Here is a 20,820-nt window from a genome sequence, read left to right as displayed (position 1 = left end):
GAAACCTGGAATCTGCATACGGGTTAAGTAGTAACATGTGGTCATACAACGACCCAGTTTTATACAGCGGGTTAATTTGTTTTACATTCTCCATTCCATATAGATCCACACCAATGCAGCCTACCGTTACGTCCTTACGCAGTCAAAGCGAGAGAAGCGAAAACCGCTGTGGTTGCTAACTTAGCAATATGTCATATTTTTAGACGCTGTAACTTCGTAAAAAGCGAGTTTTACAAGTTTCCCCCTCAAGAGAGCGCTTACGTGTTCTTGTAGCATTCGTAAGAGACAGTCCTCAGTTACACCACGATTCCGAAGAAATCTCAGAAGTGGGCTATCAGTGTTTGTGTCCATGTTGAAAGCAGGGCATTCAAAGTTAAGTGCCAGTTCTGAAGAGCGTGAGCTCTCCACAACTACCATGGATTTGGGTTTCCGAACGCAACACGTTTTACGTTCTTACAATAAAAAATGTTATTGTAATGGTATTTTTTTTACGTTCGTACAATATAATATTCATATTGTACGAACGTGATAATTATGTATATTGTAATAACGTGATATTATGTTGTTCAAACGTGAAAAGTATATTGTACAAACATGATAGTATATTGTACAAACAGGAAAAGTATCTTGTTAGAACAATAAACTTTTCACGTTATAACGTGATACACTTGTATTTTTCTTTTGCCTGGGTGGCAGCTCTACGCTTCTGTAGTATGACCCTGATTTTATTGATTTTATTGTTCTTAATCTATTGTGCTCATTTTATTGTTTTTAATTCTAATTATCATTGCATACTTTTTATTTTGTGCTAATTGTATTATTTTAAGTTTTTATTTATTTTATTTATTTATTTTGAGTAAACCTCTCTCTCCTTTTTTAAACTTATTCATGTATCATTTGTGGCATGCCAAGTGTACAGCACTTTGTGTTCAGCTGTGTTGTTCTGAAAGTGCTATATAAATAAATTGCTTGCTTGCTAAAGATGTTTCACAAAGAAGAGTCATTAAAGAGCCTATGTGTTTCCACTGTGAACAACTCTCTTTGAATGGATAATTCAAGTGCATTTGAGGCTGAAAGTATTCACAGATGCACAGGTTTAAATCTGATTAAGTCCTTTCAGAGTCGTCTCTATATTTTCAAGTTTTTCTGTTATAGTAAGTTAAAAGTCTCAGTTCAGCTCATCAACTGAATGAAAGAACCTTTTTTTCTGCCACTACACATTTTAAACACAATCTTCCTTTTCATTTGCAAGCTCTTTTTTACATTGACATTATAGTTAGTGGGGCTAACTGCTATGAGACAATATATTTATATGGTTTGAACCACACAGAATATGATCCATTTCAGCTTTTAAACTGTAATCTTATTCAGCTTTGACTATTTCTGACAGATATTTTAATAACTGTTTTTTTATTAAGAAAAATCTATCCTTCATGTTGGTTTTTAGTTCAAAGACCAACATGAAGGCCCTTATAACCTATTCCCAGCTGCACAGTGTGTGAGCTACCAGCAGCACCTTTATTCTTCCCAGGTCCTGAAAGATTTGTGCCTCCATCCCAGTCTTTCCATTTCTCCCAGTCTACCTCACAAAAAAGCACTCTACTGAGCACACAGTGCCTGCGTCATTCCTTTCAGCAGATGGAGATGAGGGGGAGGGTAACACAGAGTGAGAAAGGGGTGGAAGAAGAGGGAGCCATATGTCTACTCTGCATCAGTGTCAACATCACTGCCACGCGAGCCTTCGTCACCGGAAAACAACAAGGAAGATCGTCACACAGGAGAGCTTAAAAGAACAATCATCAATAGCAGCAGCAGCCGCAGCAGCGGCTCCTCCTTCACCAGACGTGCATCCACAAATTGGGCAAGAAGCTTGAAATTGAGCATCTAAATATTGTCCTAGAAGCTCTTCTAGGCATGACCTGAGGAAGCGGCAGCTAGTCATCGAGCTTTCCTGCTCCATCAACATGGGTAACCAAGAGACAAAGCAAAAGAAAGCAGCAGCAGCATCAAGCAACGGAAGCTACCCATCGCTAGATGAAGGATGGAGAGAGGGAGGAGGGGACGTAAAAAAAGGAGGAAAGAAACTCCATGGTAAACATGGAGGTAAAGGAACAGGCAGTGCAGGAGGAAGGGGAGTGACGAACGGCACAGGACTAAAAAATAAAAATAAATCAGAGTCCAAGTCTTCTGTTTTCTCCATCCGGAAGCGAAAGGGTAACCTTAAAGGAAAAGGAGACGTGTGTTCATCAGTGAAAGGCTCAAAAGAGGATGTTTTAGCATCTCAGCACGATGAGCTGGACAGCACAAAAACACCTGATCTGTCTGCAGATGAGCTGGGGCAGTCGGACACTGAGGCTGCCTTTCCTGAGAAGAGAAAGAGGCAGGGGAAAAGGGATGATGGAGATGAGAGAGACGAGAAGCATGAGATGCAGCAGAAAGCATCGACCGCAAACTCTCCTGCAGAAGATGGAGGGCAGAAGGGAGGGAGCTCAGGATCAGACACTGATATCTACAGTTTCCACTCAGCAGCTGACCATGAGGATTTGCTCGCGGATATCCAGCTCGCTATAAGGCTCCAGCAACAGCAGCATGGGGGGGTTACCTCAATTGTGGAAACACAAGGAGGGGGAGGAAGGAATCTAATTTGGGGGGAAGGAAAGGATAGGAGGAAACAGAGTAATGGGGTAGTTAAATTAACTCCTCCTGAGGTGCTTGACCTGACCCCAGAATTAGAGCTGGGGTCTGATGCCTTGTCATTCCTGGAGGGAGGATCTATTATTGGCTCTGTCAAGCAAAACGAGCCACTTCCCACACAGAATAGCCCCTTCAACGCAAAGGTTATTGAGAAGAATGAGGACAGGCATCTGGAGCTAAAGGGGCAGGGGCAAAGAGAAGCTGCTCTTTGTGTTTCCACAGGCACAAAAGACCAGCATGCTTTGCTTCAGCAGCGCCCTCACACAGATATTTCCATAGCTACTGAAGGGGGGGCAACAGTCTGCCCGGTGACCATGACAACTGTTGGTAACAGTTTCCACGATTTTACATTTGACAGCACTGGGAAAATCACAGGGGAAGAGGAGGGAGCAAGTGCTGAAACCCAGCAGGAGCAGGTGAGGGAGCTTGAGATGGATGCTAATCTCAGTCTTCCACTGCCAGACGACAACCATAGAAGTCCTGAGCCACTAGAGGGACTGAGTTCAAGAACTGTATTTGAAGAAGGTGAGATTCACTTAGGCTCAGGTACCAGCGCTGAGTCTCTTGAGGACTGCTTAAGTGCTGACTCTGAACCCAGCCCCTCTACCAGCACCAAGGCTTCCCCCTCCAACCAGCAGTTTAGGAGGAGCAGCGCCTGCTTTAGCCCACTACTTCCTCAGGAGAGCCCCACATTGGCCAAACGCCTCCTCAAGTCTGCCCACCCCGCCACCTGCTCTAGTCCTGTGGTGAAACCTTACCCTCCCATCTTCCCGTCCTACATCAAAACCACTACAAGACAGCTCAGTTCCCCCGGGCACTCACCATCTCATAGCCCCCTCTCCCCACGCAGAGCTCACCATAACTTTCACAGGTACTGGTTGTTTGCATGGCTGATACTGGTTCTAGAATTTTAAAGCACTGTAATGTCAAAATGATCATATGAGACCTAATTTAAAATGTAACATCTAACAAGATTAGCCTATTTAGCACATACAAAAAACTCAAATCTTAGCCCCACGTGGATTAAAACAGACTATATTCTTTTCGTTTTCATAATTTCTCTTATTTTCAAGAATAATCTCAACATTTTCGCTGTTATTTTCATTGTTTTAGAAACATAGGTTTGTGGCAAAGTGGCACTGAGCAATTTTCTTGTAGTAAAAGGCATTAATAATGAGAGATCTGCTAGACTGTAAGCAAACCACTAGATCAAGGTCGTATTTAGTGTTTAAAATAAGTACTGTATACGTCGTCAGTATTCTAAAAAAATATATATTTCTAAAGGTGCTATTGACATGAAATTCTCACCAGATGTTGGTAACAACCCATCCAATTCACACATGCAATGAAATCAAACCATAGTTGTGCATAAATTAGGGTATTTATAATAATGAGAAATGACTCAGGAAAAAAAGTATTGAACACACTGAAAACGTTTTAATACTTTGTCATCACTAACAAGGACTTTTGTACAGTTGCATGGAGGAAATTCATTGCTCAAGTGTGATTTCGGCCCACACAAACAGTCTTCAAATTTTGAGTGCTCGACGGGACCCTTCTATGAACTCAGAGCTTTAGTTCTTTTCAGTTGGATTCAGGTCAGCAGGATTCTAGCCATTTTATTTTCTTTCTCTGAAACGTTTGGTTTTCTTGTTTTCTTCTCTGTCTTGTTGAAATGTGCACCCTCATTTCATCTTCACTATCCTGGTAGATGGCAACAGGTTTTGGTCAAGAATATCTTGGTACATATTTCCATTCATCCTTCCTTAATTATATGAAACGTGCCAGTGCGGTATGCTGAAAAACAGCCCCACACCATGATGTTCCCCCCTCCAAACTTCACTGTTGGTGGTTTTTTGGGGTGATATGCAGCATATTTGACCCTCAAACATGTTGTGTATTATGGCATCTAAAGAGTTCTCCCAGTATTCCACTCGTCTAAATGTTGTTAAGCAAACTTTAAATGTGCTTAAACATGCTTTTTCTTCAGTAATTGAGTCTTGCATGGTGAGCAATGCCTGTCATGGCAGTTGAGTGCATTGCTTATTGTTTTCTAAAACAATTGCACCATAGCGCTCCACAAGTGATGCTTGGCACTTGGAGAACTCTTATGATGATTCTTTTCACTCCACTGTCTAGTCTGGATCTAACTCACTCGTATTAATTTGCACTAAGTGGCAGACTTGCTTTTTAATCACTCATAGAGTTTAGCTGGTGTAATGACCTTCTTTTTCCACACTCTCTTTCTTCATGTATTTAATAGTTTTTCTTTGGGTCATTTTTCAGTATTGCAGATAATTTATGGAACTCCATGGTTTGATTTCTCTTTACATGTATAGATTGGATGTGTTGTTACTGACATATGTAAGAATTTCATGTCATTTCCTGAACTCATGGCTAAACTCAAGATGAACATTACATTATTACACAAACATCTGAGTGTTTCTGTAATAACATTTTTCTCAACAAACGATTGTGAAGTAATACAGTAGTTTAATGTGTTCACTGATTATTGGATGCAAATCATCTTTCTGTGATATTTTGGATGATCTCACTGTGTCTACAAGAAGGAAATGGTCCACAGAGGCTAAACGCTTTTGTACTAAGCTGTAAACGTGCGTTTTAATGTTTAGTTGAGCACTTTATCTATGGAGAGGATGAAGCCTCTGTCAGTTTGCCTAAAATGGAAGAAATCAGAAAACTGTGGAAAAGTAAAACTAACTGTAAACACATTGCAAGAAATGCACTTGCAAAGCTAAGCTAACCGGGAACATAAATGTTACAGGATGATGGCTGAAGGTTGGCAGGTGCGCAGAAAACGCTCCAGAAGCCTTGCTAGCCCTTTGAGTCGCTCAGCTGACTGGACAGAGGAACTAGACAGGCGATTGAGAGGCAAGGAGGAAGATGGAGGCGGCTTACTGAGCTCAGGAGAATATTTGGGGGGCCACACAGGAGGAGGCAGCCAGCCCATCTGTGGAACGAGAAGATTTTCATGTGGACAAGTATCTACTTGTGGTTTTCAGGATGTCTTTACAGGTGAGTATTAAACAGGGTTAGAAATTAGTTTTTGGAGATCAGTTTCATTTTTAAAACTGTGTCTGGACATGTGTGGGTGTAAGCAGGAATTATTTAACTTTGTTACTTAGTCAAAAGGGTTAATACTATATGCAAGGTCCTATATCAGGTCCCCATATCACTCTGGGAATATTTAAAGAGTTTAAAAAAAACTCTATATGAACTTCTGTCAAGCTGTTTGACATCAGTAAAGGCCAGATGGCTCTGCTTGCTGCTTGTGCTAGTGAGGTGCTGCTGATGCAACTGGGAACTTTATGGCAATATTATGAAGCAAACAGACTCCTTATTGGGCTACATTTGGATCAAATCTGACAGGCAAATCATAACCAAATTTTCAGTGGCAGTTCTGAGATAAATACATCTCATGACTGGCAAATCAGATCTTGATGCATTCTCAATCATCCAGGAAAGTAAATCTCCAAAAGTTGATTGTGTTCATCTGGACGTAGCGTTTTGTGGGAGAAACGTTTCATCACTCATCCAGGTGACTTCTTCAGTCTCAGCTGACTGCAGGTTTCCCCAAAACGCTACGTCCAGATGAACAGGATCAACTTTTGGAGAGCAGACTGACTTCATATTCTAGCAACATTTATTCAGGCTTTACTGACAGTGCTGGCATGCCACTTTATATTACTGGATAAAACTGATATTGAGAATGCTTAACTGTGAAGACATAATAGGTTGACATCCCACAATACATGGCTGTAGCTCAGGTGGCAGAGCAGGTCAGCCACTAATCAGAAGGTCAGTGGTTCGATCCCAGGCTGCCTCCTAGCTGCATGCCAAATATCCTTGGGCAAGATACTAACCCCATGTTTGCCTACTGGTGGTGGTCAGAGGGCCCGGTGGTGCCAGTGTCCGGCAGCCTTGCCTCTGTCAGTGCGCCCCAGGGCAGCTGTGGCTACAATGTAGCTGCCATTACCTGTGTGTGAATGTGTAGATGACTGAATGTAGTGTAAAGCGCTTTGGGGTCCTTAATGACTAGAAAAGCGCTATACAAATGCAGGTCATTTACCATTTACATATGTTATTGTAATACACTGATTGTAATGCAGTGGTATTGTATCTTATCAGATGATGGGGTATCTGGTGATTCCCACCTCTATAAGGCAGTGGAAACAGCTAGAGAAAACAAGACACACTGAATCAGAAGATGAGACAAGGGTGAAGTAAAACTAAAAGCAAGGCAAAAGGTAAAAATAACTATCCAAATAAAACAGGGAGTGATATGTGATAACCAAACAGGGAAACACAGACACAACTTAATATAGGATAACTCACAAATAAAGACAGAACAAGAAATAAACTAATCACAACCAGAAAGTGAAAACAAGACTAACTGCACTAAGGAAAATATATGGTAAAAAAAAGGTAAAAACTCAGCAATGAATCAAAAAACTACAAAGTCCAAAACATCAGCAGCATCTGGGCAACGACTCAGGACCATTGGACATAGTGGGTAATGTCTAGCTGGAACCTCAGTAAGGTGCTGTAGCAGTTGTGGTACATGAAGGTACTTTGCTTTAATATGGCAGCCTCATACTAAAATGTGAAAAACGTCATTCTGGTTCACAATACAAAACATGTTTGTGACAGACTGGTGAGCTGTCCAGTTTCCCACAACCCTTAATTGTGTAAACAGAAGAATATCAATGGATGGATGGAAACAAACAACAGACATTGTAAAAGGAAAATGTTTGGCTAGATGGAAGATCTCAAAGCACCAGGAGAGAAAACTCAAAGAAAATAGAAAGTCCACAAACAACCCCACAAACCATCCAAACAAGAATGTGTAGACAGAGATGTCAGTGTTTGTGACAGATCTGTAAGAATTACACTGAATAAAATTATATTCACATTCAAAAAATTCAAAGGAAAAGTAGACTGCTGAGTGCCATTGTTGAGTCACAATATGCGCTAGTCAAAATTATGCTGTCATCACATCAGTAAATTCAGAACATGGGTTTGGTGATGATGATGTCATTTTTCAGGATAATAATAGATTTTGTCGATGAGAGTGTCAAACCACTTCTTTAAAAAACACATATCTTTTAAAAGAAGGTGAAGCGAAGACTCCATGACAAAGCTCCACGCAGCAAAGCTGATGTCAGCTACTAGCTGAGAAACGTGGAACCAGGTTGGTTTTATTAGTGAAAAAGCTGAGCCAGGAGGTGGAAAAGGTATCATAATAATTGTGATTTTTTTAAATGATAATTCCACTTTTTTGCTGAACAGTAAGTGAATACATATTTTTCTTCGACTTAATCTGGAAAATATCCTGTTATATACAAAAGTTTGTGAGGTACACGTCACAAAAATCTAAATATTCTGCTATATAACAAAAATAAAGTAAAAAAACAAAACAAAACAAAACTGAAAGACCATCCGACAAATATGGCGATTTTTGCCGGGAGTTGTACACAATTGATCAGTGAACAGTTTCAGTTAAAATATCCCTTTTGATCCATCTCTGCCTTTCTCCCATCCTAAGGATTAGAAGGAGTAGGTAGCCAGTGCACATTATGGTAGCCTGATACGAACCTTTGTGCCACTGTACGTCCCACAAAAAATTCTGTTTTTCTGTTTTCTCCCTGATGTCCAGGTCGAACTCTTCTGGAGAAGCTGTTCTTGCAACAGCAAGCGGATGAGCCAGAGGAGGCTGAGAGGCTCTGCTCTAGGATCTTAGCAATGGGCCTCCTGCTGCCATTCACAGACTGCTTCAGAGAACAGCTGGGGGGAAGCACTACCCACATCACCTCCACCGCATCACCCAAGTTCGATGTATGTAGTTTTACACCACACCCCTATCTTCTCATGTTAGCAGTGAATTCTTTTCATTGTCATATTTTATGGGAGGCTATTTCAGATGAAAAAGGGCATATGTTGGCACTATCATTATATTAAATGATAGACAATGTTGGGAAGGTTACTTTAAACTTGTATTCCACTACATATCACAGAATAAATGCCCCAAAATGTAGTTTGTAACGTATTCTGTTGGGTTACCCAATGAGAGTAACGTATTCTGAATACTTTGGATTGCTTAATATATTGTCATGCTTCTCACATGAATGTACTATTGCTGTGTGATTTATTACTATTACTGAACTGCACATGACAATTTGCAGCTAGCAGGTTGTTAATGCTATTCATCAAGTCTAACGGTCTGCAGTCTATGAACTAACCTCAGGTAATGCCAGCTAACAGTGTTAGCTCGGTGGTGAGTAGCCTTCAGTAATAGTAATAAATCACACAGCAATAGTACATGGAAGACACTGAAGTGACACATAACCCAGGTAGCTACCACAACTAAAACAAGGTATTTGCAGTAGGCTAACGTTAGTTTTTAAAAAGAAATTACTTCCAGGTGTTTGTTAAGGTTGGGTTCTTTTGAGAGCAGCTTGGTTGCTGGCAAACAGAGTTTGCATTGAAGGGTCAGATTCCGCCCATTCCTTGCTTCTTTAAGTGGTGTCGGAATTTCCAAGTAAGAAATGCATTCCTGCCCGTGCACTGCTGGCTCTGTTGTGCTGGCTCTAGGTCCATTGTGTAGCTGATGCCAACAACATTAACAAGTACAAAGGCAACCTGATGCACCTGCATATTTGATGAATAGCATAGAGACTGTGCCACTGTTGTTTATTCAACCTGAATATTTTTTAACTGTATTAAAGGGAATGCGAAAGAAATGAAGAACAGCCTCTTGTTTGAATCGTCTGTGCTCAGTGATTTTCGCTGATTAAAAACAGAGACAAAGTTCATCCAGCTGCACTGACTTCTGGCATAGAAATGGTCAAACTCAATGAAAACAGCTGCAAAACGTTACTTTTAATGAAATGGTACTGAAGAGCGTGTAAAATTTGTGATTTTTAAGAAAACTGTACTGTCTGTACTAAGTATACTATATAGCAAATGATGAGTTAGTTAAGCTGGACTTGTTGTTGTCCTTACAATTAGGGTCACCAGTAATACTGGCTTTAATATGAACAAGCAAACATGTTTTAAGAATAAACAGAAAGCATAATGCACAAAGGTACTAAGTGTTCCACACAGGATCAACTCATGAACAAGAAAAGGAAAACAAATTTTGTGATTTCTAAGCTGTAACTGTGACTGCTGTTTGACTGGACTTTGTACACAAGACTGGAGTTGCACAGCTCTCTAAAAACCAGTATTTATGATTGACATTTCCAAATGTGGAGATTTATTTGTGAAATGAGGATAAGTGCAACTGTAACTGTTTTTAAAAAAAAAATGTTTACTTAGCACGACCAGCTTTACACATGGGCAGCTGTCAACCAGCCACCACACTCTTTGGATCTCTGTGAGGGGAAACAACCAATTCAGATTAAAGGCCCTTGGCCTCAAGCCAAACCAGGTGGAGATAACAGGAATGGACTTCAACCTGCACAATCAGGTAAGAATAGCACTGCTCTGTAGTCTAATCTGTAGTTCTTGTTGGTGGTTTGTGCATGCCCTAAAACTGATACAGTGTTTATTCTGTGGTCCTGGCTCTATATAAACAAACAAAAACACATTATTACCATAAGGTTATACCAAACACTGAAACAAACTAACCCTTTTGTTACAGCTGGATTGAATTCTGTATATTACAGTTTTTAAAAACTCTTACTCTTACTTTTTGCGAAGTAAGCTTTACACTTTTGATTGTTTTACAATCTTTATGATTTGGTAGGCTAACACACAAACATGTGAAAGATACCAATCTTGTCATCTCGCTTATATAAAAATGCATATAAACATTTTACACTTTCTTCGTGTTTATTCATTTCTGGCTTTTTGCTTCACAAAAGCTATTACTCAGAAGATGATTATGATGTAAGAATATGATGTAAGCCAAGAGTGGCAGAAAAGTATGTGAGGTTGGACATTTGAGTCTCTTCCCCAAGGTTTTGTTGAGCGCAGGCACTTTATTGATGACGCTATGATTTCTAAGTTTTCTTCCCTTTTTAATTGTAAAACTTCTTCTGACAATGTCAAGCTCCTTCTTAACTCTTTGACTGACCAATAACTTGTCATTCTCAGTCAGGTTGCTCCTTTCAAAACTAGGCATTGCTCTGTTAGTTCCTGCACACCTTGGTTAAATGATCAAACGTGTGGTCTTTGACGTTCCTGCCGAAAAGCAGACCGTCCGGTCCACTGTGTTTATTCACTGGTCCACTGGTCTGATTGTTCATCGTGAACACTTCAAAGAACTTCTTTACTTATATAATGAGTCAGTGAAAGAGGCTAGATCCTCTTATTTCAATAAACGTATAAATCATTATAAGAATAATCCAAGTACTATTTGAGACTATTAATAGTATTGTTTCTCCTCCATCTCAGCATGCTGTGTTACTTTCTGATGATACTTTTCTCAGTCTCCAAAAGTTGATTCTGTTCATCTGGACGTAGCGTTTTCAGTGGGAGAAACGTCCAGATGAACAGGATCAATTTTTGGAGATTTACTTACCTGGATGACTGAGAATGCATCAAGACACGTTTCTCAATCACTTTGTAAATAAGGTGATGGACTCGAGATCCAAATTCTCCTTAAGTGCCTTCCCTTATGAAGATGGCCCTTAGTGTCTGGGTCATTTACTTATTTTTCTCCAATCAGACTCAATGACTTAATTACAGTAATACTGTAGGTAAAATGAAATCCTCATGATGCTCCTTAGACATATTAAACATGCCGAGGTAACTCCTCTATTGAAAAAACAGAATCTAGATCCCAGCTCTACTATTATCGGCCTATTTAAAATGACCATTTATAAGCAAATTACTAGAATAAATTGCAGAAAATCAGTTCAGGTCCTTACTATGCAGATTACAGACTGCTTACCCTTTTCAGTCTGACTTTCAAAAGCAGCACTCCACTGAGACTGCTCTCTTAAGGGTCTATAATGATCTATTAATGGCTTCTGATGCAGGGAATCTCAGCCTTCGATACCATCGATCAGCTACTTAACAGGCTGAAGATTTTGGCGGGTATAACTGGCTGTGCCTTAGACTGTTTTTTTTTTCCTTCTTATCAGACAGGACCTTTTCTGCTAGGACTGACAGCTTCTCCTCTGACATTGCCCCCTTAACCTGCGGGGTTCCACAGGGTTCAGTTTTGGGTCCATCATTATTTTCTTTCTACATGCTTCCTTTAGCTGGCTTTATTCAATCTTTTAGTGACATTTCTTATCATTTCTATGCCGATGGCATTCAGCTGCGTGTCTCCTTTAAGCCTCATCAGCTGGATAGGTTTTCCAACCTAGTCCAGTGCTTAACTCAGGTTTCTACTGGGCTTTCTAGCAGTTACCTTGTTTTAAACACAAACAAGACTGAGACCATGATCACAGCTCCTCTTGAACTACATTCTAAAACCAGTCAGGTTCTTGCTTCTTTCTGTCCTTCTGCTAAGCCAAACATTCGAGATCTTGGAGTAATATTAGATTCTTCTCAGGGCCTTGACTCACATGTCAAATCTCTGTCTCGTTCCTGTTTCTTTTATTTAAGAAAAAATTCTAAACTGTGAAAAATGGTCTCCTCAGCTGAACTGGAAAAAAATTATTCATGCATTTGTGTTGTGTTTAAATTATGGTAACGCCCTGTTTATTTGGACAAATCATCTCTTTCTCGCCTACAAGCTATACGAAATGCAGCGGCCAGACTGCTTACACCTTCTAGCAAGAGTGCTCACATTATTTCTATTTTATATTCTTTACATTGGCTCTCAATAGATTTTAGAATGTGTTTTCAAATCCTTGTTTGAACATACAGATCACTAAATGGCCAAGCCCCATTTATGGCCAAGCTGCTTGTTGTCTCTGCTCACAGAGTTTGTTCCCCGAACATGACTGAAGACAAAAGGGGCTCATCAGTGTGTGGAGGCTGTGGAACAGTCTACCACCACAGCTACGTTTGGTTGACTCTGTGGAATCTTTTAAAGAGCAGTCAAAAAAAATCTGTTTAAACAAGCCTTCTGTTGATTGACAATTTTTTAATCTTAAACTTTTGTATTGTCTATATTGTGTATTTTGGTGCCAAACATTTTGGTTATTTTAGCCTTTGTGTACAGCGTTTTGTGATTGCCTGTATACGGAAAAACACTTAATAAAAATAAACTTTACTTACTTCTGATCTGTAGTGAGATTTGAGAGCAGGTGTAAGAGAGCGTGGAGAGGTGGGAAAATGCTCTGGAGAGAAGAGGAATGAGAATCACTAGAAGAATCACTAAAGGATGCATAAATGCATATGTATAAATATGGAGCTGTCAAGCAGAAGGAAAAGAGAAAGATCACAGAGAAGATTCATGGATATAGTGAAAAAAGATATGAAGAAAATGTGAAGGATTTGTGTAACAAAACAGAATACTAGAGATGGCGAGAAATGGAGGCAGATGACCTGCTTTGGTGAAACTTGAAGAGTTACGCCAGGAAAAGAGCTCAGGCAATGTCATTCTGAAAAATGTTTGTAATGTTTGAAAACTCAAGACATGCTGGTAGAATATGAAATCCAATGATTAAAAAAGGATTCAGAGTTGCTGTCAGGTGTATTCTGGTTGTCCTGCACAAGTTTCTTGATTTACTGCATTTTCAAACTTTTAGGTTTTAATGCTAACAAACGTCGTTGTCAAATTGTATTCACAGAAACAGATACTGCTTTGTACTTAGCGGCAATTAACAGACTAATAAAATATTAGAATTTAACTAAACTGAATGAAAGATAAACTGATTAAATGAAAATGCTCCAAAATGCACATATAAATAAAAACTAATAAAAGCAGTTAACAAACAAACAAAATACTGGTATTATATCGCTATTGTACAAAAATAAATAACATGCAGCTGATTGACTCAAACAGATATAATTAGATCCATAGATATTTGGACACATTTGTTCTTAGGTTGCCTCTGTTGTGTATTGCACTGACCTATGTGTGTTTGTTTGTCCAGAGCTCCATGCAGATATCATGGGTTTGAGGCAGCAACATGTAAACAAAGAGGTCAGTCACTTTTCTTTCTTTCTTTCAAATTAAGAACTAAAGGCTACGCTGTTTGATTTTCCAACTCCAACATGATCCAAAATTAGTTTTGGTTTATAAGTAATGCAAGAACAGCTCTAAGAGAATTTAGAGAGCATTACAAATTTGAGCTTAAAAACATCAATGCCATTACTATGGTCATAATATAAAAAATAACACGCAATTAAGATCGTCACAAAGTACGTAAAAGTAAATGTTTTACAGTGTCATAATGTAATGCATATACTGTCACATATAGAATAGAATAGAATAGAATAGAATAGAATAGAATAGAATAACCCTTTATTGTCATTGTATATGTACAACGAAACACATGCAAAGAGATTTGGATTGTACGTTTTTTTCAATGTGGTGCAGTGTGAGAGACATAAATTATCTAAACCCTGTTTAGTTAATCATGGTTTACTTGATCATGTTAATAAGTGATTGACTAAGACATAATTAACTAAATGGGGTTCGATAACCATGTTCAAACAATACATTATACCAGTTTCATGACAATAAAAGCATTAAATCATTTGAACAGTTAAAAGAGTTCAAATTCAGCAATGCAGACTTCTGTTTTTTCATAATTAAGAAAGTTTTTTCACAAGACATGAAGAATGGAAAAACGCTATGGAATTAAATTTAATTGACAAGTACATCAAGTACTTCAAAGTACATCTTGAAAATGTACTTGTCAGAGGAAATGGAGGTGATAATAATGGGATATTAATGGGGCAAAAAATATGCAGTGAAGCCCACACAATAACAAACTTAACTTCATGAAGAGAAAAAAATTTCAAATACCAGACGGCAAAAATATGCCCAGGTTATCCAAATATCTGGGGCTTATATACACATATCCAAAATAAAATGCATATTAGAATAATGTCTTTGATGCTCTCACAAAGATATTTCACTAAAACCTTGTTTAAAAAAAGAAGCTTGGCATTAACTTGCCCTCTGGCCAGCTTACTGTTAAAATGCTCTCTGTGTAGCTGATTGCCAAGAGCAGCAATTTGCTGCTGTTTCTGTCCTGGATGCCCTTTCAACTTTACCATCTCTCGTTCTTTAGTGCAGTAAAAATCAAAGTCATGTCCACTTGGGGTGGCTGTAGCTCAGGTCATCTACTGATCGGAAGGTTGGTGGTTCGATTCCTGGCTTCCCCTATATCTTACTATGTAATAAGTTGTTTAAGTGTTAAAAAAATGTTATACTAAAGGTAAACTTTAATAACCTCTATATGCATTACATATAAGTTAAACATTTAAACCTTTTCTTGTTTTAATTTTGATGGTGGCTTATAAAACAAAAACTTTGCATCGTACAGTAAATACTTTTTTGATTGCCTGTAGGAATTATTTTAATAATTTGAAATGTTGGATTTTCATACACTATATGCCAGATTTAAAATAGGTAAATGGACTTATTCATGTTTTCTACTCTTTGGGAGCACTCAAAGTACTTTATACAACATGCCACATTAACTTTCTTCAATGTTTTTACCTAACATTCATAAACATTCAGTCTCTGATGAATGCATCGGAGAGCAACTGGGGTTAGTACCTTGCCCAAGGATATTTGGCAGCCAGTGATCGAACCACCAACCTTTTGATCAATAAATGACATGCTCTACCTCCTGAGCTACAGTCACCCCCATTTTAAGCCTATGAACAACAATTAAATAAAAATTACAATAAAAAAGTCATTAACTATTTCACTTTATATGTAATAAATATGAAAGAAAATCCATACTAATTTTAGTTTTACTAATGATTTTTTTTTTTAAATTCTGGAATAACTCATGGTTTTGCATTTTCTACAGGAAGAATGTGTTTTTCCTTCAATAAAACTGAAGGAAAAACATGTTAATGTCATCCAGCAACTGGAACAAACCATAGAAGATCTCAGGACTAAGATTGCTGAGCTGGAGCGACTGCCCCCTCTGGTGGACAAGGACAGTATGAAAGTCACCACCTCCACCACAGACAGGGAATGTGGAGGAGAGGAGGACCTACTAAGGGGTGTGTGCGATGCTCATCTTCAGACTGAGGCCTTCTCTGTTGGAGGCTTGGAGGCAAAGTCTGTGCAGACATCACCAATGGATGACAGTTCAAAGTTCAAAGTGCCTTGTAGTGAGCCAGACAGAGTCGACAGATTCCTGGAGCCTCCCCCCAGTCATGATGGGTACCTGTGTTCGTGTCAGCTACAGCCTCCTGCTCCTCCACCCCCACTTCTAGGGGGAAGTGAAAGTGGAGTCTGCCCTCCTTATTCAGGGCAGACTGTAGCACCTCCTCCTCCACCATTACCAGAAATAGTCCCACCTCCTCCACCTCCTCCACCCCCTCTTCCACCAGGTTTAGGAGTTCCTCCACCTCTCCCTGGTTGTCTGGCTCCACCCCCACCTCCTCCCTTACCTCCACCTCTCCCTCATGGTCTTGCTGCACCCCCACCTCCTCCTCCTCCTCCTCCTCCTGCCCTAGTCCCACCCCTTACTTGTGGCATGGTTCCACCTCCTCCCCCTCCTCCTCCTCCATTACCAGGAGTTAAAGGCCCACCTCCAACTGAAGCCTGTGTGCCTCCCCCTCCTCCTCCTCCTCCATTACCAGGAGTTAAAGGCCCACCTCCACCTCAAGCTTGTGTGCCTCCTCCTCCGCCTCCTCCACCTCCACCAGGAAACATCTGTGTTCCCCCAGCTCTTCCAGGAGCTCTTGGCTCCCTGCCTCCTCCACTGCCACTGGGCTTATATTCTCTGGGTCTGACACAGGAGAAACCACCCAGAAAGGCCTTGTTAGAGCCACCAAGACCCATGAAGCCTCTCTATTGGACCAGGATCCAGCTCCACACCAAGAAGTAAAGAAAGTAACATGTACATTTAGGTCCATATGTTTTGTGACATTAATACATGTTGATTGCTATACCCAGGCAGAATTACAAAGAAATGGTCAATTGTCCAAATACTTATGGGTCTAACTGTGTTATAATGATGAAAAAATCATTATGATACATTATCATTATGTTTTGGGTTTTTTTTTAATTCTGGTAAAGACATTCTTAGACATCATTATCTCAACAATATGATGATGATGGTGTTTTAATTGCCAACTCATGAAAAGACCAAAGCTATGCGCTATATTGACATAGTATAAAGAGTTAATTTTCAACTGCACATATGCTATCAACAAAGTTATTGTGACAACCCTGTTACTACATGACCAAGCCTGTGATCAAGCACAACTTCTGTATTCCCGGATCATGACTCACTATTTCATGATCAAAATGCTCACAACAGTGTTCTTGCTTTATATTTCACTGTTCAAAACACATCAAACAAAGTGCTTCATTGACATAATGAGTGGTGCTGTTTTGTGTTTCTCAGGGACATGTCATCTTCACTTGTGTGGGAAACAATTGAGGAGCCCAACGTAGACTTTCAAGAGTTTGTGGAATTGTTCTCGAAAACAGCCGTGAAGGAGAAGAAGCAGCCACTGTCTGACACCATAACCAAATCCAAGGCTAAACAGGTGTTGTGTTTAATTACATTTTAAATCCTCTGAGCTGAAAAACGTGCTCCCTCGTCTTCAGATAAATCTAAACGTACATAATCCAGAAACATGCAATAACTCACTTAAGCCATATTATAGTGTTTTTGAAATGCATCTTAAAAAAAACAACAAAAACATTGTATTTCACTAAATTTGAAACTATCTTATCACTTCATAGTTTACACTGTGTTCTACAATTTGTACATCTTAGAAATCCTGTTAGGTCACATATTTGTAAGGGGATTTAATGACCTGTGTTGCCTAGTGAATTCATTAGGTTTTAAACAGAGAGTTATATGGCTGATTTCCACCCCATCAGCAACTATAAAAGGTAGAACAAAGTGACTGAATCTGATCAGCATTATCACCTTGAATTTAAACTAATGTCTGCTATCCTTGATATAATGTAACATAAATGCACCAGATCCAATATTTGGCTCACTTTAACCCCTAATGTACATTATAGTCCACAGCTCTTGTTGTCACTACACTGTTGGCCCAACTAAGATTTCAGCATCAAGATATTGAAGTATCAGTATTAACAAAATACTATTTTAAAGTACTAAAATCAAATTTTGTCTTTTATTTCTAAAAAGTAACCACAGTTGGAATCGGATGATGTATGCGACAGCCAAAATTTGATTGGTTGACAAGTGGGCCAGAATAGAAAGGGGAGCAATAGCAGAGTTCACTGGGAACAGGGAAAGCTCAAAAAAAAAATCATGAAAAGCACAGACCTTGGCTGGAGTGCACACTTTTCTTTTTTTAAACACTTGTTTTCACTTCAGCTCTTTGGATGTTATAACTTTGTTGCCCTTTGCGGTTGGCTCACGGACAATGGTTGCAACCAATGAGTGTAGAAAATGTTTATATCTATATTATCTTTCACACAGTCATTAGCTGAAAAACATACCGTGTACACTGCCTCTGTCTGACAACAGAGCTCACTGCTGGTAAATGGGCAGGCCCTGGAGTGGAGCAGAGAGCAAACATGCTCTCTCTTCCCGACCATAAATTCCACTTAAAGCGGAACAGGGTGCTGCTGTCAGATGGAGGCAGGGTACACAGTACAAAAATTCTGACTTAACACTTAACTCCTTTTAAGGCATTTCCATTTGTCAATTTTTATTCAGATAAGTCGATCTGAGGTTAAACACAATGTCCAGAAGCTGTGAGCTAAGGAAACAAAGTATATTTGCTTGTTTTGTGGAGAATATTGCAGCAATGTTACATTATATTGAGCAGGCAGCTGCCCACGTTAAACTGTTACTATCACAGAATAATGTGGGCATGTTTCGTAAATCAGCAGCAGTCATTAAACAGCTGACAGAGTGAACAGAATATACAAAAGTAAAGTCTAGATTCTATTGTGCTGATCAGTGGTGTTGAGTGGTGGTAAAAAAATTCTGAATCTGTGCAGCATCTGGAAGCCAAATGTAAACAAACCTAACCAGTTAACGTAAAACTCTGAAACAACAGCTATGTCCCAAAACCTAGGTTGCATCCTTCGGAGGCCACATTTGAAGGCTGATTATGTCACAGCCAGGCAACGAAGGCAGTCCTAATTAGAAGGTTGCTCCAAATGTGGCCGACAAATGCATCCTTCCTTTCCCTGGATTTGAAGGATGGGTCGGGTGTATCCTTCGTGGCCCAACCTATCCCAGAATTCATAGTGCAGCCTGGCCAAGTCCAGTTTCCAACAATGGTGGCAGCTACTTAGTTTTAATATTACTCTTATTACTGTTTCTGGGTCACAAAATAAACTTTAACATATTTTCAGGTGAGAATGTAGCTGTGCAAACTTCAAATATCTGTTTGGTTTATCAAGACATCACATATTTGCAAAAGTGCTCCAACGTTTTCGGAGACGTCTGTTACCCACCAGCTCGGTAGCTAGCTGGGAGGTCAAGGGTCACTAGAGCCGGCGAGAACAGCAGACTCCCGGCAAATCGTTTTTAGACACACACACACTCACAGTTTCTTAGCTTGGTGATTTTGTCCCGTGTCCCATTTTGACCTTAGTGCTTGCAGGCCATATTCAGTGTGGCCATGTGTAATTTGTGCCAGTCACTTGGTTATGACATTCTACTGTCCCCTGCTGTTGTTATCTGCTGGATTCTCTCAGGGGCTTATTTCCACAGCCTGCACCTGGTATCTTGCCTGGTGTGATGGACCCCAGCCTTTATGGATCTTTTACTTAGAGCTTGTTCCTGTGCTGCCATGGTTAGTGCCTCTGTGCTTTCTTTCAGTCCAGCCACTGGTTCTGGATGTCAGCGACTGCCGGTGGTACATACCGTGCAGGGGCCTGTCCTTCATTGATGGTTCCTCCTCTTGCTCATCTTCTTTCTTGGGTTTCTGCTGCCTAAGGTATTCACTGAGCACGTGGTTGGTTGTGGCCATCTTCCTGATGTACTCGTGTTCTTTGTTTCATCCTGGACCGTGGTGCTGACCCTCACTAGTCCCCAGCCTCCTTCCTTCTACTTAACATACAGCCTCAGGGTGCTGGACTTGGGGTGAAATCCTCCAAGCATGGTCAGGAGCTTCTTTGTCTTAATGTCAGTGGATTCTATCTCCTCCTTTGGCCAGCTTATTATCCCAGCAGGGTAGGGATCTTATCTTTCAGGTCAGTTCTTCTTGCACTCATTGATCCTTATTCCATCGCACTTGGCGCTTGGTACCCAACCTCGGGTGGGAGTCATGATGATATTCCAACAGTACACTATTTTCATCTCTTGCCCACTTATGCTGTCTTGTTTCACTTTTCATCAGTATGTCCTGGTTCCTCAACACCTGATGCAGACCTTGTCTGGGTGACGTCCGAGCTGCAGATAGAGGAAGTGGCTGACATCCAGAAGTCCCTCTTTCTCTGTCTCTCGATGAAGGCGGTCGCACTTTTCTCCTCCTCTCCCTTTCCCGGCTTCTCGTGTCCTTGTCTAGCCTCACCTACTTTTCTACTGTTGCCCTGAAACACTCTCACAGTCTGTTCTCTAAAACCTAAAAGAGGAATTATGGATTTGATCAACTGGTCCCTGAATGCAATTGACACACTCTTCTCAACGAGAAGCCGGGGCTCGGGTGAGCCTGAGTGTCCTGGAGGGACGTCCCCTGCCTGATACACGATGGGCAGGTGGCATAACTGGAGGGACGTGTGCCTGGCGGGACTGTCAATCGAGGACATTGAAGACATCTACCTTTTCGGAATCATGATAACAGGGTTCTTGCTGATTGGAGCTGGCTTGGCCCTGGCTTATCGAAGATTAAAGAAAGCGGAATGGGCTGTTCAAAAGCCCACAAGGCTGCCCGCTGTGACTGAAGCGATCGGACGAGTCGTGGCTTCTCAAAATGGGCTCATTAAACGCAGCCCGGATAAGATCTTGGAGAAGCTTGAGGCTAGCGTGAGCACTCAGACTAAGATCTCTGAGCAAAAAATGGATAACATCTCGGAGAAGCTCACGGCTCTCCAACGGGAGATTGAGAGACCAGTGTCGGACT

At 40.3% G+C, this 20,820-nt stretch overlaps 1 protein-coding gene across 1 annotated transcript in view; it reads left to right on the top strand.

Annotated features, from left to right (window-relative positions):
* Positions 1-1,625: 1,625 nt before the first annotated feature.
* The window catches only part of LOC102212483 (formin-2), a 61,340-nt gene continuing 42,145 nt past the window's right edge, over positions 1,626-20,820 (top strand). The window contains exons 1-7 of the mRNA XM_005749531.2: positions 1,626-3,565; positions 5,480-5,730; positions 8,372-8,550; positions 10,033-10,183; positions 13,713-13,762; positions 15,609-16,636; positions 17,163-17,307. Of these exons, the coding sequence (XP_005749588.1) occupies positions 1,965-3,565; positions 5,480-5,730; positions 8,372-8,550; positions 10,033-10,183; positions 13,713-13,762; positions 15,609-16,636; positions 17,163-17,307 (3,405 nt within the window). The 5' untranslated portion in view covers positions 1,626-1,964. The remainder of the gene's footprint in view (positions 3,566-5,479; positions 5,731-8,371; positions 8,551-10,032; positions 10,184-13,712; positions 13,763-15,608; positions 16,637-17,162; positions 17,308-20,820) is intronic.

This window comes from Pundamilia nyererei, unplaced genomic scaffold (genome assembly GCF_000239375.1).
Source record: "Pundamilia nyererei isolate P.nyererei 1_Seehausen unplaced genomic scaffold, PunNye1.0 scaffold00248, whole genome shotgun sequence".
In the NCBI taxonomy this organism is placed as follows: Eukaryota; Metazoa; Chordata; class Actinopteri; order Cichliformes; family Cichlidae; genus Pundamilia; species Pundamilia nyererei.
The sequence above is the reverse complement of the archived record's forward strand: the minus strand, read 5'-3'. Positions and strand labels throughout refer to the sequence as shown.